At 32.8% G+C, this 17,759-nt stretch overlaps 1 protein-coding gene across 4 annotated transcripts in view; it reads left to right on the top strand.

The window, feature by feature from the left end:
• Positions 1–17,759, top strand: part of LOC121318091 (WD repeat-containing protein 7-like) — a 217,841-nt gene that overhangs the window by 160,607 nt on the left and 39,475 nt on the right. For all 4 annotated transcript variants that reach the window (XM_041254378.1, XM_041254367.1, XM_041254396.1 and 1 more), the window contains one exon: positions 5,550–5,736. In XM_041254378.1, the coding sequence (XP_041110312.1) occupies positions 5,550–5,736 (187 nt within the window). The remainder of the gene's footprint in view (positions 1–5,549; positions 5,737–17,759) is intronic.

Raw genomic sequence — 17,759 nt, 5'->3', positions numbered from 1 at the left:
CCTCAGCCAAGTGGATTCACTCCACCTTCATAAATGGGGGAGACGGAGAGGATAGAGCCCAAGGAATATAGAGTTTTTGTGAAGCTGATTTTTTAAACTATCTGTGCAGGGATTGGTATAAAGCTGCTAAAACAACTTGAGCAATGTCAGTAAGATAATTATCGTATATTACTATTAAAGCAATTTTGTAAGATTGTATGTATGTACAATGTTACATACATACAGTATGTATGTGTGTGTGTATGAAAGAGAGAGAGAGAGAGATCTAAAAGGTTTCAGTTAAATGCCAGCAGTCTTTAGCCATTCTCTGGAGGCCTTCCCCCCACACCATGCTGACCACTGCAGATGCAGCTGTGCATTTGAAATGTTTACAATTGCTGACCCAGGAGCAGTGTCCACAAGATATGAGTTTGAGTTGTAAACAAGCTGTCCGTCAACACATAGTAGGTTTTGTAGACATGCCAATCTTTTACACGTTATTTAAAGAGCTGCCAAGAAGGATGTCTGGATTGTTCTTTCCTTTGAAATATATGTATCTTATTTGATGCCTAAGGTTTCATAAAGGGATTTACTGTAGTTTCTCTGTTGTCTTATCTTGTGGATTTAATAGCTCAAACTCTCCAGAGGTTAAACCCTAGGTTTCCAGATCCTTTGAGGATTTGATGATATCTCTGTAATTGAGGTACTAATGCAGAGAAAACATTTAGAATTAGTATTATTAGCATGTGCATTTCCCTTCCAGAAACCCAATGTGGACATAATGGGTATAGTATAAGATTCTGTAGTATTGCACCTGCCATTATTTTATAACAAAAATGCTTTTTTTCTTTTTGAAATCATCATATCGCTTGTATTTTACGAAATGCAACACACACATTTAAATTATATTACACATGATTTTAGCAGAAGAGTTAACCATTGGTGTTCAGCTAGGGTTAAAAGTAAAAGATTTACGTCTGGTTCACAGATCGCAATTAGCGCTAAAGTCGGACTGCGAAATGTTACCTTAGGGAAGTTAGTCCAAGATGAGTGCAAATCAGTGCCTTGTGAATCCAACTGATGGCTTCAGTCCTTTAACCCTTCTGTACAAGTTGTTTCAGGATGTGTCCACTGGGGAATGTATTACAACATATGCATTTCACAAAGGCAGCTAGGGAGAGCCATTCACTGTGTCCTTTTATCCAGCATTGTAATAGGGTGGGAATGCAACAAAGAACATATACAGTACCTTATGAACAAGAAACACAGAAGGGTCTGTCATTGGGATTTGCTCACATTCTGAAACAGAAACAAAATCTTAGATAGTAAGAAACTATGAACATAGATTGGCTAATAAACATGTAAAGTATGAATATACAGTATGATATGGGAAGTAATATACTGTAGAAATGTGTTCAATATAACAAATGATAAATGGTGCAAGGATTGGCGCTCCTCTCTCCTTCTCTGGTAATGGTCAGTCTTCACCTGCAGTGTTTCTCTTAAATGCCAGGTCATGCTTGAGATGACCTCTGCAGAAAAGGATTTTTTCCACGCATAAAATGGCTGAAAGTACTGATCCTTACTCCCAGTGTCCCTTGTGTAGATGTGTACTGCAAGAGGTCAGAGGTCAGTTATATATATTATATATATATATATATATATATATATAATATATATATATATATATAATATATATATAGATTGTTGCTTTTTAGTGTAATAGTCAAAAACAAATGTAATGTGTGTTTTTTTTGTTTTTGTTTTTTGTTTTCTTATTGGAGAGAACAGATACTTCAGATTGACAATGTTATTCAGAGCGTTTCTGGTTGTGACCCATTTTGTAATGAATATAGATTTGAGAGATCTGTTACCTAATAGTGTGCAATATGTTTTGTTTTATATTTCAGTAATACATAGAAATTAATATGATCTTGACATAATCCATAATCATCACACTGTTTTCATTTATAACACTGATGCTGTGGCAGTGTGTCCACGGCTTGATTTGTGTGTGTGCCTAATTTTTTGCCTTAATTTGGTTAAAGAATATTGTTGTACTATTATCCCTTGCTAGGGATTCATATCCCAATGACAAGAACACAGTGCAAGTGTCTCACATACAGTATTAGAGTTTTACATAGAGATCCGCATCCAAATGTGATGGAACTTGGTTGGAATATTATTTAGCACAATTTATATTGATTAGAACCAGAATATGAAGAATGTATCTGTCAAACTTGCATATGGTGGATGCACAGATCATGGAGATCAACTTTTATATACTGATTACTCCAACAAAAAATGACAACCTTAGGATGGAAATTGTTACTAACAAAAATTGCAGGTCCTGGTTCTTGAAATTACAATGATGCTAGCATGATGTGAGAGCAGAAACAAGAAGAATGAAAAGAAAGCCAAAAATCAGACCCATTCACTGTGGATTGTGTAGTGGGTTTTCTTTGTCAGACACACACCGCTGTTCAGCTGTTGTTGTATATACTGTATGTGGAGTGCTTGGATACAGATTTGATTACAGGGCTAGTATACATTGTGGTGATTGTTTGAACCAGTTTAAGTGCATTAATGTGTAATGGGATAGAGATCTGAGGCATTGCTTTTAAAATACCACTAGCTATTGTTAGAGACTGCATTCAGTGTAGTGCCAATACATTTGCAGATTTTTTATATTTTTTTGTTATTTATTTTTTGCCATTATAACAGACAGTGTTTTATTTTATATATGAAGTTGTGCTGTGCCTAATAGTTTCCAAACTGGGTGGTTAAACCCAATCAGTTTCTTTTTTCGATTTTTGCAGTTATACTGCAGTTATGGTATTTTTACTGGAACCTTCTGTACTGTAACTAATGCTTATAGCACAGCACATATCTTTATTGTTTAGTGGGAAGATGTAAAACATGGCTGACCACCTCACACAAAAAAGTTTCTATGTAGACAGATTTTGAGTTATTTGTTACTTATAACCAACTATGGGCTAACCATTAAATATAATCAGTAAGATAATATTAATGTATTTGAAATAGTGCCTGCATACTGGTGACAGGGCAGAATGTATTATGCCTGATGTTTCTAAATCTTTCTTTAAATCGTTGGCTGTTAATGTGGGGTTTAACTGATTGGATGATTCACCTACACCTGCTGTAGTTTCAGTTGAATTTGTTCTGTGGTAATGCTCGATTATTGCTCTGATTGTGGATTTTGGTATACCATATGTCTTTGATACCGTACTGTAGCCTTTTCCTTTGGTTTTGTTTGCTACAAGTGTTGTTCTCAGCCGTGAATCCAACTCTTTTGTCTTGACCATGATCTTTTAATTAATTAGCTGTTTTTCTGACTATTGACTTTATAATGCTGCTTAGTTACTGTGTAATGGTTTTCAATCAATTAATATGTTTTTTTAATTAGTTCTATACATTTTTTTACAAACTTCTGATATAAAGGTGCCAATACTTATGTCATGAACAAATATTTGAAATTGCTTAAGTGCTTTTTATATATATATATATATATATATATATATATATATATATATATATATATATATATATATATATATTTTATATTTATTTATTTTTTATAAAGATTGCTTGTTAAACTGCTGTATCAGAAATGGGGTCTTTGTCATGTTAATTAGTGGCTAATGCTTGTATTATCTTATATTAAGTGTCGGATGCCAATACTTTTGTCTGTGTGTGTGTGTGTGTGTACAGTGCCGAGAAAAAGTTTGTGAACCCCAATGATAATTATGGAAATTCCATAGTTTTACCATGATAGCCTTCTTTAATCAATATTTTCTTAAATATCCAATAGGGTTAATATTAACAAATTCTATGTCTTTTGAAATAAAATGATGTATGAATTAGACAAACAATGAGTAATTAAGATTCAGGGTATGTGAAAAAGTAAGTTTTATCACTTTGTGAGTTTGTTCTTCACCATACAGGTGTGTGGAAACACATCAAGTCGTAATCAAAACAAATCTCTGAGGACCTCAGAAAAACAGTTATTGATGCTCATCAGTCTAGAAAGGGTTACAAAACCATTTCTAAGGATCTGGGGCTCCACCAATCCACTGTCAGACAGATGGCAGTCTACATATGGAGAAAGTTCAAGACCACAGCCACTACCCAGGAGTGGTCGTCTTACCAAAATCTCTCTAAGAACAAACCGGAAAATCATTAAGGAAGTCACAGAGAGCCCCAGAGTAACATCCAAGAATCTGCAGGCCACTCTCGCCTTAGCTAATGTGAGTGTTCATGATTCAACTATCGAAAAAAGACTGAAAAAGAATGGTGTTCATGGAAGGATAGTCAGAGGGAAACCATTGCTCTTTAAAAAGAACAATGCTGCCTGACTGAAGTTCGCCGAAGTGCACATAGATGATCCACAAGACTTCTGGAACAATGTTCTCTGGACAGACGAGTCAAAGGTAGAACTTTTTGGCCTCAATGAGAAACGATATGTTTGGCGAAAACCAAACACTGCATTCGAACAGAAGAACCTTAACCTTCTTATTTGGGGCTGCTTTGCTGCCTCAGGACCTGGACGGCTTGCCATCATTGACACAACCATGAATTCTGCATTGTATCAGAAGATGCTAGAGGAGAACGTCAGGCCATCCGTCCGTGAGCTGAAGCTGAACCGAAAGTGGGTCATGCAGTAAGACAATGATCCTAAACATACAATCAGCTCTACAAAAGAATGGCTGCAGAAGAAGAAATTCCGCGTTTTAGAATGGCCTAGTCAAAGTCCGGACCTAAACCCCATTGAAATGTTTTGGCAGGACCTGAAGCGAGCTGTCCTTGAAAGGAAGCCTTGAAATGTCACGGAGTTGAAGCAGTTCTGTAAGGAGGAATGAGCCAAAATTCCTTAAAACCAATGTGAAAGACAGCAACAGTTACAGGAAATGCTTAGTTGAAGTCATTGCTGCTCAAGGGGGTGCCACCAGTTATTGAATCCAAAGGTTCACATACTTTTTGACACATGGATATTTAATACTGAATCATTTGTGGCTAAATAAATGTTGAAAAAGTATCATGTTTTGTGTCATTTGTTTAATCAGGTTATCTTTCTCTATTATTAGGACTAAGATTAAGATCTAATAACATTTTAGGTTTTCAATGCTTGAAATATGCGAAAACTTTTTCTTGGCACTGTGTGTGTGTCTCTCTCTCTCTCTCTCTCTCTCTCTCTCTCTCTCTCTCTCTCTCTCTCTCTCTCTCTCTCTCTCTCTCTCTATGTGTATGTGTGTGTATATATATATATATACACACACACACACATAGACACAATGTGTATGTATGTATGTAAAAAATAAAACAAGTAACCAGCATTCAACTTTCTTAATAACTGGATGTGTAATTAAATTTGCCTTTCTGAAACACAGACTTATTTTACCCTTGTGACAAGCCCAAGGAGGTTCATGGATTTTTCAGCTGTTTGTACGGAACACCACTACTTCCAAAACAAACAGGTAACTGGGGTTATGAGCAAGAAATCAATTTTCTAGTTCCATTGTCATTGACTCCCCCGCCCCTTTTAATTCTAGGCAAGGCGCTCACATTCCTCCTGCTGCAGCCGCCCAGCCCTAAACTTCCTTCCCATAGCACCATACGCCGGACTGCCATTGATCTCATTGGTCGGGGCTTCACAGTCTGGGAGCCCTACATGGACGTCTCAGCCGTGCTGATGGGGCTGCTGGAGCTTTGTGCCGACTCTGAAAAGCAACTCTCTAAGTGAGTACCTCCACAACATGCTCTTTCTCTGTATACTGTTTCATTGTTTACAGGGACCGGCTCCAATTCCTGGGCCTACAGTATGGATTGCCGATAAAAAGCAAAAGTTGAAGAGAGGGGCGCTGCTGTACAAATAGGATGCACACTTGAATTTTTCTACATTTCTATTTCTAGTTCATTTTAGCCCCATTGTTAATGGTTTGACACACATAACTAATTGAATATTGGAGATTATACATGTATACACAATGTGTCTGTGTATTAAATTATGCATAATTGGAATATTGAATATTTGCAATAATTGAGTGGTTCTTCTAGAACTACTCAGTTTTTTTTTTTTTGTTTTTTTTTTGTTTTTATTTAAATACTATATTTCCATTGTTGATGTACTTTTACCTGATTTCCAGAGCAGTTCTTCAGTAATTGCCTGCCATAAGCATATGTAACGCAGGCTATTTCAGATTAAAAAACATATACGCACCAGTGCCATCTAGTGAACAATTTCTAAGGGTTAAGATTATGTTTGTACTGCTGGCAATACACTTTGGTGCACTAGATGGCTGTGTAATGAAATTGTGTGCTTTATGAGGTCAGAACCAGAATTTATGTGTGCCTAATAATGATTAATACATTACTAGCAAATAAAGATACATCTGTAAGAGGTTGTAAAACTGTGTTTACTGATATATTTACTGCATCAATCGTGATAAATATGCTTAGAGGAATAACACAATCTAAGCACAGTACTCCATTAACAAAATGCAATCTAAGTCTTGCTTAGTTTATGATCTAGACCTTTGCATTAAAAAACAAAGTGCGCCAGTCCTTTTCTAACCTTAAAATTTGACCAGCAAGTAAGGTTAAATTGGGCTTTAAGGACACAAAATGAAAAATACTGCTAACATCTGTTTATGCAATTATGATGAAACCTTATCTTTAGAAATTTATTATGAGTATATATGTCTGCTTCCCTGTAGATGTCCTAATACAGTTAGTCTGAGAGAGTAATTTTTCAGTGTTTATTAGAAATACACCAAATGCTAGGCAACCTCATGCACTTAGTACAGACTAGAAATACAGACGTGACATACTTTCTAGAGAAAAAAATTAGATTTGCCAGCTACCCCTCTCATTTTCCCAAAGCAAGTACTCTGAAAAATAAGTATTTGCTGTGTATTTTTTTTGTTTTTTTATATATATATATATATATATATATATATATATATATATATATATATATATATATATATATATATATATATATATATATAGGAGTGAGTCATTGTTTGGATTACAGTGTTGTACTGTCTGACCTTAGATTGTGATCGGTTGGTTTGAGTGTCTTGGTCACTGTGAAATCAAATTCTGACAGGCTTGTCTTATCAGTGTCTGTAAGGAGTGTTTTTTTTATTTTTATCTTTGTTATAAAAAAAAAGAAAAGAAGATATTTTATGCACAAAGATTAGTGTTGTCCTGCACTATCAAATTTAAAATTGAATGCACAATATAAAATCACATTTTTAAGGTCTCGCCAAACCTCTGTCGCCCATATTTCAATCCAGGGTATCTAGTTAAAGGATTGACTTAAATGCAGGCATTGAAATCCTCTATAGAGGGGAGGGGCATCTTGTTGATGTGTGAATATCTAAAATATTGTGTGTCATTTAAATTTTTTCTGTTAAAATGTAACATGATCACATTGTCTATTTTATTTAAAAACACATAATTTGCATTTTTTTGTTTTTGCAGTATGTGGCCCTGTTTATTTGTTGTTAAGTAAAATATAAAGAAGTTTACATAATTAAGTTTAGTGAACACGTATCGTATTCCCTCGGATTTTAGATGCACTCGAATATAAGACGCAGCCCAAATTTTCCACCCTCAATTTGAGGAAAAAATAAAGCATCAAATAAAGATGCATTTACAAAGATACAACCTCAATAACGCATATAAGAAAACGATGTATGGAGGGAGTTTGCGGCTGTCTGCTGTCCCACAGAGCATTATAATGTGCTGCTTCTCATTTCTAGTCATGATTACTCACACCTGTTTTCTCTCTTTTTGTGACCTGTGATATTGCTTGGCATGTCAAAAATGTGGGTCTGAACGGCATTTCCGATCCGTCAAAGTTGGTACTGTTTGTTAGAACTGAGCCTAATAACGAAATGCTGAAATTGTAAAAGCTTCTCTTTGAATTCCTCAGGAAGGTAGTGATGCTTCTTTGAAAATGACTGCCTAAATGTCATGGATGATTCGAGATCGGGCAGTAGATGACGCTGTTGTTGTGTACTCGGGTAGTCGCTTCTTTTTATGGCGATTTTAATACACGCATCACTATACCGTACTCGAATTTAAGACACAGGCCATTTTTGAGAATAAAAAATTGGTTTAAAAAGTCTTAAATTCAAAGAAATACAGTATTTAAAAACAAATGATTCACCATAGTCAGTCTGTGGCTCTGTGTATATCTCAGTCAAATTGTAACTCCACCCACTTTTTCGTGTTTTGTGCACAGCAAATAGGCAGCTCATATTAGAGAGAGGCTTGTTTGTATAATCTTTTTTTTTTCTTTTTTTTTTTTATAGAAATGTATCTTATTTTAACCTGAAAAACATATCCCCAATAACTCGTTATCGGCTTATAAATACACAATGTTAACTACTGCTACTGGTGTAAAAACAAACATACTTTGAGAAATAATTCCTGTATATAAAACAGAGTTGAAAAATGTAGCTCTCCTGTCAAGCAATAACAGATGGTTAAGATACAGATTTTGCTTAAGATTTTCTCTGGCTGTATTGGTATTTGGAACCTACTGTACCTTAATGACAGACTATTGTGCAGTTCAAGGTACTACCTTGCTGCAGGTAAAGCTTTTTATTCCATAACACCTGCATGGAAAATGCTCTAGATAGCTTAAACTGCGGCCCTGAAGCATTCATGACAAATGTGAAAATCAGTATCTTACGTTTTAATTGCTTCAGAACTTCAACATACTATATTAATATCTACTGTAAGCATTTATATTGCTTTTTTTTAAAGGGTACTGTTTTAATTTAAAACAGACATTGCACATCTTATTTCAGCAGATGCATTGCATTTCTGGTTATTACTGAACACAAAAGGTCACATGTTTAGGCACAATAAAATTGTTTTTTTTTTTTTTTATTCTAGGAAAAGCATTGCCTAATGATGAGTGCAATAGTAAATCCTTTTGTTTGTTAGTGATTTTAGCATACGGCCTGTATCAGAATTCAGCTGTTTTTGCTTCCTGTCCAGGTAAATGTAAAATAATGAAAAAAAATCACTTAATTATCTTCCCCACCAACAGCTTTTCTGGTGTGAAACCTTTCTTGTGTGTGGGTCAGCAACTTTTGGAGCTTAGACCACTCACCCTGAAAATAATTTACTTCTTAGACCTGACCAATTCAATAAATGTTTTCCTGGACCATCGTTTCCATGACCTATACAGTTTCACAATATTTGTTTCCTCCTTACCTAGAAAATAGTTAAAATACCTTGAGGTCTGTAGGGCTGTTGATTTGGCGTTCACTGTGTGTGTGTGTGTCTATATATATATATATATATATATATATATATATATATATATATATATATATATATATATATAGAAAGAGAGAGAGGGATTATAAGCTGCGCTTCAAACAAGCTCAGAAATAAATATGTGAAATGAGCAACATCAACAGTGCTATATCTTCCATGTTCATGTCAAGATAGATGTAAAAGGTTACATTAACATATACTGTACAACACAGTTTTGAATTTGTATGGAAATATGGAGTTTCATTTTTTTCTGCAAACATTAAAAACATTTTGCATTGCTTTAGTCACAACAGGTATTCTGTATTTGAGGAACTAGGCATGTTGAGAGAATGACTTGCATATCAGTAAAAAATAATTTACATACAATGAGCTTTTTCCTCTGTTCTGACTAGGTCTTATACTAGTCACTAGATAATTTGCTCAAGCTGCATTACAGCCACTTAAGTAAAACCAAAAGACCTTTCTATTCTATTTATGTCTGTTTAAATGCATCCTCAGTTTTTAACAACAAATCCTTCTTAAATCTCTCTAATTACCAGCATAAGATACCTGTTAGGACTACTCTTGGTCTTAGTGAGCTGCGTTTGGAAGTGATTTTATTACCGTACTCTGCAGCCTTCACTCTCCTATTTTAAATATTTTACTTAAAAAGGATTTCTTCCATGTTTATTTATTTTCAGATTATTTTCCCTTTTAAAACTCTTTTTAAAATCTCTTCTTCCTATTTTTTTTTTCAAATTGCTAGTTTAAAAAAGTATATAAATATATATATATATTATATAATATATATATATATATATATATAATATCTATATATATAGATATATAATATATTATATATAATCGTATGCCTATAATTTACTGTGTCATTAAAGACGCATGTGTGGTTTCTGCTGTCTCATTTATGGTGTTGCTTGCAAATTTTTTTAAAAAAACATATAGGTGGCACTGTAGGTGAATCTATTTAATTTACAACACCATCCCACTGTTTGGATTTGATTAGACAGCAGTGTTTAGATTAACATATTAGGCCCATTATAAACTGAATCGGTAAAGTCACAGTAACAAATGTGTCTGACCAGCATTTCAGATAATTTTGAATCATCAGGTGAAATGCAGCATGATCTAGTTCCAGATCTGACTCTAGAGAACAAACGTAAATGGATATGTGATATTCTATAGAAACACACACACACACACACACACATGCATATATATATATATATATATATATATATATATATATATATATATATATATATATATATATATATATATATATATGTTTATGAAACCATCTATGGTCTTTTATAATCATATGAAACTGTATGTGTGTGTATATTCACAAGTGAGATAGTGAGATACACACCATGTTCATTTTAAAATCTTGTAGATTAGTGAATTTCTGTATGTGCGTGTATACATTATATTTGTATGTAATGTCAAAAAATTTTGTATTTTATACACGGACAGAAAATGTACCATAGTAAATCTGCACTATTATGTTTTTTTTTTTTCTTTTCTTTTTTTTTGTGTAGTTAAAGGCTTTAAGCATTCTTGTTGTCTGATATATCTTTTTTTATATATATTTAAGACGTGTTCTTGTTAAACATTCATTTTTTTTCTGCAAACTATTGGTGCAAGTAAATAAAATAAAAAATAAAAAAGTTTTATATGGGGTAAATTCCATGAAAGAACATTAACCAAACATTTATTTTATAATCAAGCTGTTTACACATAAGTGGCTTACGGAATTATAAAATGTACTATATTATCATATTCATCTTCTATTTTATTTGAATGTATTCACGGCTTTTGTATTTGAATGTATTTATTTGACCATATTTATTTTAACTTACTTCTTGCTAGAGGTGATCTGTTAATTGTAGGCAGCAAAAATACTATAATCAAATAGTAAGTAAATTAAATACATGGGACAGTATTTTCAGCCTGCAGCTGGCAGGGTTCCTAAGCTCTGTATTCTTTATTTGATAATAAGTAATACTGTACACATTTAAAACTACATTTAAAAAAAAAAAAAAAAAGATCTTTGTATTTTTGTTTTTAAATAAGCTAGGGTCCACAGGTTCACTGTCATTAGGTAGCATTTTGACACATACAGTCGTTACTGCACAAATTAGGTAAATATTTATATTAAATAATTTCCTGACATGACATTTGTGTTTTAAATTTTGGTAGTCAGTAAAAATACAAAAACAATTAATTTGAAGCAAATACAGCAGGAATTGAAACATTTGGAATAGCCCTGCAGCCAGTTAAAGCATGCATTCAGATGATATTAATGCGCCATGTGTTGTGCCATTAAGCAAGGTTAGACCCTAAGTGCAGAATGTTGTATAAATGGACGTACCACCATGTAGCCCTAAGGAGCTTTGGTGCAATTTTCATCCTGATGAATTGTTTATTAGGCAAGAAAGTGTTTTGCTTATTAATCTATAACCAGATTTTGATTGAGAATAGCATGCAGTAGTCACAGTGGGTGCATGGCTGTGGTGAGGACAAGCTGAGAGAATTAGTTTACGGTGGCAGATGCAGGGGTTGGAGTGTGCGACATCGTGCCCCCCTCCTTCCTACAAAGCCCTGCTGGGTTGCCCCCTTTGGTGCCCGATTTACCATATACAGAATAAACAGCACACATCTGTTTGGGTTCTGTCTGCAGCATTAACCATGCTTCACGTGAGAGCTTTTGTGTAGAACCTTTTTTTTTTAAATATATCAGTTCACTTTTATTGACTAGGGAAGCAGCAGGCCATGCTCACCAGGCCTCTTGTGTATTGAGAGAAACCAGCTTCAGAACCCCTGCTGTGGCATTGCACCAGATAACCCCCCCTCAAAAAAAAAAAAAAAGAGGAATTTACTGCATTAGACATGCTTTGTACCATGGCTAGCACATGTGGCTAATCAAAAGGTCCTTTGCAAACTTTTGCTGTTGCTTAATTTGTACACCTCCTTTGATGAATGCGTGCTAATTTAAATGATAATTGTAAGATTTGGGATACCAGCAAGGAAGTGTAACATTAATGTCAGTAAAAGATATAAGGGTGACAATGTACTATTGTTTTTACTACTTATAATGCATATGCAACAACATGCTGTTGATGATTCTAAAAAATATATCCTTGTTCATTATATTTGTCACAAATGCACAATCCTATATAAATTATAAAGAAAGAGTATACTTGGTGGGTTTCTGCGTATTGCCAGGTTTATTTTTAATTTTTAATGTTACATATTTATATCCACTGTCAAAATGTATTCTAAACTGAGCTTCATGGTGGCAGCATTTAATACTAATTTACATTTATGGCAATGTTCAATGTTCTTATGTGACTTTATTATATAAATCAAAGCTAGAAAATATCTTATTTCTCAGCACTACATAAGTAAACCAGTTGATATTGATCATTATACTTAAGAGCATTCCAATTACCTTTTTTTTTTTTTTCTAATTTGAATATGGTGCAGTGGTATAGATCTATAATTGCTTCTGGAGTGGAAATATGAAACATCTCCTTTTACCTGTAAAATGTAGTCTTTTGTGTGTATTTGTTTTTTACAAAAAATATTTGCTGACAACATACAGTATGTGGAGAAGATTGTGAAAACAGAAATCAGTTTTTTTTTCTTATTTTCCTGCTGTTTCTCTGCTTAAAGTTTTGTGGCCGTTATTGAGATTAATCAATATTTTAATTAAAAGAATGATTAACCTCTGAGAGTGTGGACATGTACAGCTATACATTAATGTGTTTGTGCTTTTATGTGATATATATATATATATATATATATATATATAGTTTTATTCTTTATATTCCCATCAAAAAGGCCTTTTTATATGTGTTTCTATATTTACAGTTTTTTTACGAAAGTAAGAAGTATTAAGAATAAATCTAGTGTTTTATGATCTTTTAGATGTATTTCCAGTGATAGAAGTAAGATATAGGATAGTGTAATATAACAATTGTTAAATAGTGTATAAAGGATAAATTTAATTGTGTATTATATATAATATATATAGTATATATATAAAAAAAAAACAAATACACCAATACGAAAATATATATATATATATATATATATATATTTTAAGCTGCTAACTAATAACATATTTTGTCGTCTTAACTGGCTATCGCTGAAAAGATTTATTAATGAAGGTATAAATATATATTTTTTCAGATAATATGATTCTGGGATACAGTTACAGTAAGCAGAACAGGAGACTCTCATTTTTATGTCTCATTATAAGTGGAGTCAGTCAAATTGACAGGAATCGTGGAAAGAAACGGCTAAAACTTTAAACAGAATTGATCAAACCTCTCCGACGTTCATTTGGTACCTTTTGTATGTATCTCTTTTTAGAGACCATATTATACGTATTTTTTGTTTGATTTAAATGAAAGACTATATCTAGTGCAAAACTGTGTAATAGATTTAAATAAAGCTGCAATGCAGTTGCTAGTGATCAATACTAGTGTATGTTTGTTTATGATCCTGTTATGACAAAAACAGTAGTTATTGCCAATTAGAATCACAAAACCATGTGTTCAATCACACAATTGTGGATTCTTCAAATTGGTTCATGCTTGTTATCTTTGTTCTCCTAGCAATTATAGATAATACCTGCTTTTTTTAAATACAATGCTTCAATACTTATTTCAGTTATTTAATTTTTAAACAGAACCTCAATACCAGTAGAGATGTTATTTTGCCTATTTGTTCAGCTTATTATTGCTTTACTTTATTTATTCAGCATATTGAAAAAAAAATCTAAAGTAATTTAGTATCTTTATTTCCATGTTCTCTACATTGTAAAGAGCAAAAGTAACAAAAAACACAGCTACAAGATTTAAAAACCTAGACCTGTTGTTTCTGTTGCATGTTCATTTTCTAATAGCTTGTTTCTTGTGTTTGCCTTAGTCCCCAGGCTTCTATTATATACAATTAATGTCAACTCAGTAATTGATGTATGAAGTATTCGGTTTTGTCTAGCTCTAGCAATAGTATTATTGGCAGTTTCTCAAAAAAAAATTATAGGAAACAAAAAAATGTAAACCATTGAATCCTTGTATTGTTCCTGAACACAGTTTAAATAAAAATAAAAAAATGCATTTATTTTGACTTTTTATATTATTAGAATTTTTTTATTTTTTTTTTATTTAATTTATTTTTTACCAGCTCTTTCATATTTTGTGATTATAAAAAGGTCCGGAACACACATTATTGCAACAATAAATAAATGCAATAAAATAAATAAATAATTCATACATACACAATTATATCCTTGTGACAAACCAAGATTTCTACAAACCAACTTTAATTTGGGACTCAAAAAAGGGTAACTAGTGCTTGATTTGTTTTGTTTTTTCATTAAAGAAATTCAGAGGTTTTTATTTTTGTTTACTGCAAGCCAGTTGATTTTTTTTTTTTTTAAACACTTATTTTCATTTGTCTTATTTGTATACACTGTTTTGTGTGGAGGTGCGGACAATTGAAACCAAATAAATATTCACAGGTTAGTTATCCTTGGGGAAGTACTTGTGCTTTGTAGCATTCAATATTGATTTAAAACATCATATAGTAAATATTCTAGTGGAAGCTTTGTTTTAAAAGGAAAACACACTATATTTTTAAATGTTCTTTGGTAAATTACTGAACATAATTTTATATGACATGGTAAAAGTTAAGTGGTTAAATGCAGTGTAATGGTATAGCATTTAATTTTAACTTAACTCAGAAAAGGAGGAATATTATTTCTGAGGCTTTAGCTGTGGAGTTATAAGTTCTGTTTTGTTCTGTATACTAATCTATAGGCCAGCAGTTCTACTGTGAATGGTACAGTACCAAGCTGTCCAGCAGATTTGGATACATGGGTAGATGTGCGGGTGCCTGGGGGCTAAATCCTGGCCTACACTGGGATTTGATGGAAAAAATAAATAAATAAATAAATAAAGCAGTAATTAAGCTTTTTTTGTTTTTTGAACAGTTGCACTAACACAGTAATATAATTTCATATCAACAGAATTACAGCAGCAGTGTGATTAATACTTTGATAGTGATCTCTTTAAATAACAGTATTTATGATTTTGAAGCACACTTTTACCACAATGTACTAAAATTCTTAATTATACTTAATTAATTATTATTATTATTATTATTATTATTATTATTATTATTATTACAGATTGGGGCTACATGGAGTAATCTGTATGTCTGCCTGTACATACAGTTGTAGTCAAAAGTTTACATACCCAATGGAAATGTATAATTTCTAGAAATTTCTCGAAAATAAATAATTGTAGGAAATTGCTTTTGTTCTTGATATTATTCTTTTTAGCCATTCTGAAGTAGATTTTGATGTGTGCTTTGGATTGTTGTTGTGTTGGAACGTCCAATTGCGACTTAAAACCAAGTTTTGTAGCGGAAGGTTGCAGATGATTGACCAATAACTTTTGGTATGCTATAGAATTCATTTACCATGTATTGAAACTAAATTTCCTGTGCCATTAGAGGAAAAGCAGCCCCCATAGAAGGATATTACCACCTCCATGCTTGACAGTGGGTATGGTGTTCTTTGTACACCTTGCTAAACTCCACAACACCTTTGACCACAACTCATATCCATCATTCAAATGCCGTTTTGCAAACTTTAAGCGATTGTCCTTGTGACGTTTTCCTAAGAGTGGCTTTTTGCTTGGCCTGCGACCATTGAGACCTTCACCATGCAATACCAGTCCCGTTTGCAGCCAATTCACTGTGAATATCTTAGGCATTCAATCTCAGATTGTTATTAACCTTCCTCACAATTCTTCTACTTGTTCTTGGTGAAAGAACCATCTTTCTTCCAGACCGAGGTAGTTCAGTAGTTCAAATTGGAATACTTAATGCTTGAAAATCTTCTTGTATTCTTCTCTAGCTTTATGACAATAAATCATTTTCTGCCTAAGGTCTTCAGATAGCTTTTTACTTTTTCCTGTATTTACTTATTAGTAATGACAGCAATCATCCTATGCCTAACCCTTTTATATGTTCTAAGACTATTCACCTACAATCTAAACTTTTCTAGAATTAGGTTCTGCATTATCATATTGAAATTTATAGCACCTTGTAGACAATACTATTATGGCATCAAAGGATAAGAATACTTTTGAATTAGCATTTTTGGACTTTTGCAAAAAAAAAAAAAAAAAAAAAAAAAAAAATGTTGTAATAAATAATTGTAAACATCTATTTCATGTAACATTTTTTCCTCATCCATAAAAGCAAAACTATTTATCCAGTATTTAGCAATGCTGTATGAAGGTGACTCAGAACAGGTAACTTAGCAATCCAAACAGATCAGCTGCTTATTTTAATATAAAATAACATTTGGCTACGCAGTTACAAAGGGGTTCTGTAAATTTAAACATCAAGGCTACAATGGAAAAAAACATCTGCAAAGATACCAGAGCACCAGAAGGCTTGAGTTATGGTGTCTCTGTGTCTGTCTTACAAGCAGTGCTTATATTTTGGAGAGTTTTCAATATGAGCTTATGTTTCAACATAAGCTAGTACCTTTTTAGATTGGAACTATATTGGAAAACAGAAGAAAAAGAAGCATAGGCATTACAAAAAGAAAACATATCTTTCATTGTATCATGTTTCACTTCATCGATTTAAAGACTTAGAAATTCAAAAAGCTAAACACTGCTTGTTAAAGCCGCATCCAGTGTCTCTAGTGAAAGTACAGGTTATTGCTTAGCTTTGGTACAAAATTTGCAATTGTGTTTTTGGGAAAGTTGTGTAATACATGTTTCTAAAGTATTCTACAAGCACCGTTTTTTAAAGCTTGATTATTTCAATTAGATCAACATACATGGGTGTCCTCCATTTGATAAACAAGTAGCCTAAACAGGTTGCAGACCAGCTGTAAATAAAATAAAATATGCAATTGCATTATGTATGGAGAAAATAAGCAAAAGGGGAAATAATTTATGTTTTCCATACAGAAGTGTGGACGGCAGGTAATCAATTTCTGTTCTACATTCATTAGCTAAGCAAAGAGTCTGTTTTTAGTGGATTCTCCTGCGTAGGGCTTACTTTTTTGCCTAACATCACTTAGTATGCACTGTGAATGGATGCTATTGTTCTAATAGTACGTTGTGGTACCTTGTATCACTATTTTAAGTAACATTATATGTATATATCAGAGTCTTGTAGTGAGGATTGTGAAATGTATTTTTATACTTTTGTAATTAATTAATTAATGCATATAGTATTTTTAAAGGTTAAAAAACTAAATTATGTATATGTTTTACCTGCAGTCAGATTATTATATTTGGTTTCATATGTTCAAATCATGGATCAAGTTCAAATTAGCATCGTGGCAATTAAAATTGCTAAGCAAATTTGCAGCTGTTATGTTTGATTCTAAGCATCTTTTAAGGCTATAAGTGTAATTTAAA

Source organism: Polyodon spathula, chromosome 1, assembly GCF_017654505.1.
Source record: "Polyodon spathula isolate WHYD16114869_AA chromosome 1, ASM1765450v1, whole genome shotgun sequence".
Lineage (NCBI taxonomy): Eukaryota > Metazoa > Chordata > Actinopteri > Acipenseriformes > Polyodontidae > Polyodon > Polyodon spathula.
The sequence above is the reverse complement of the archived record's forward strand: the minus strand, read 5'-3'. Positions and strand labels throughout refer to the sequence as shown.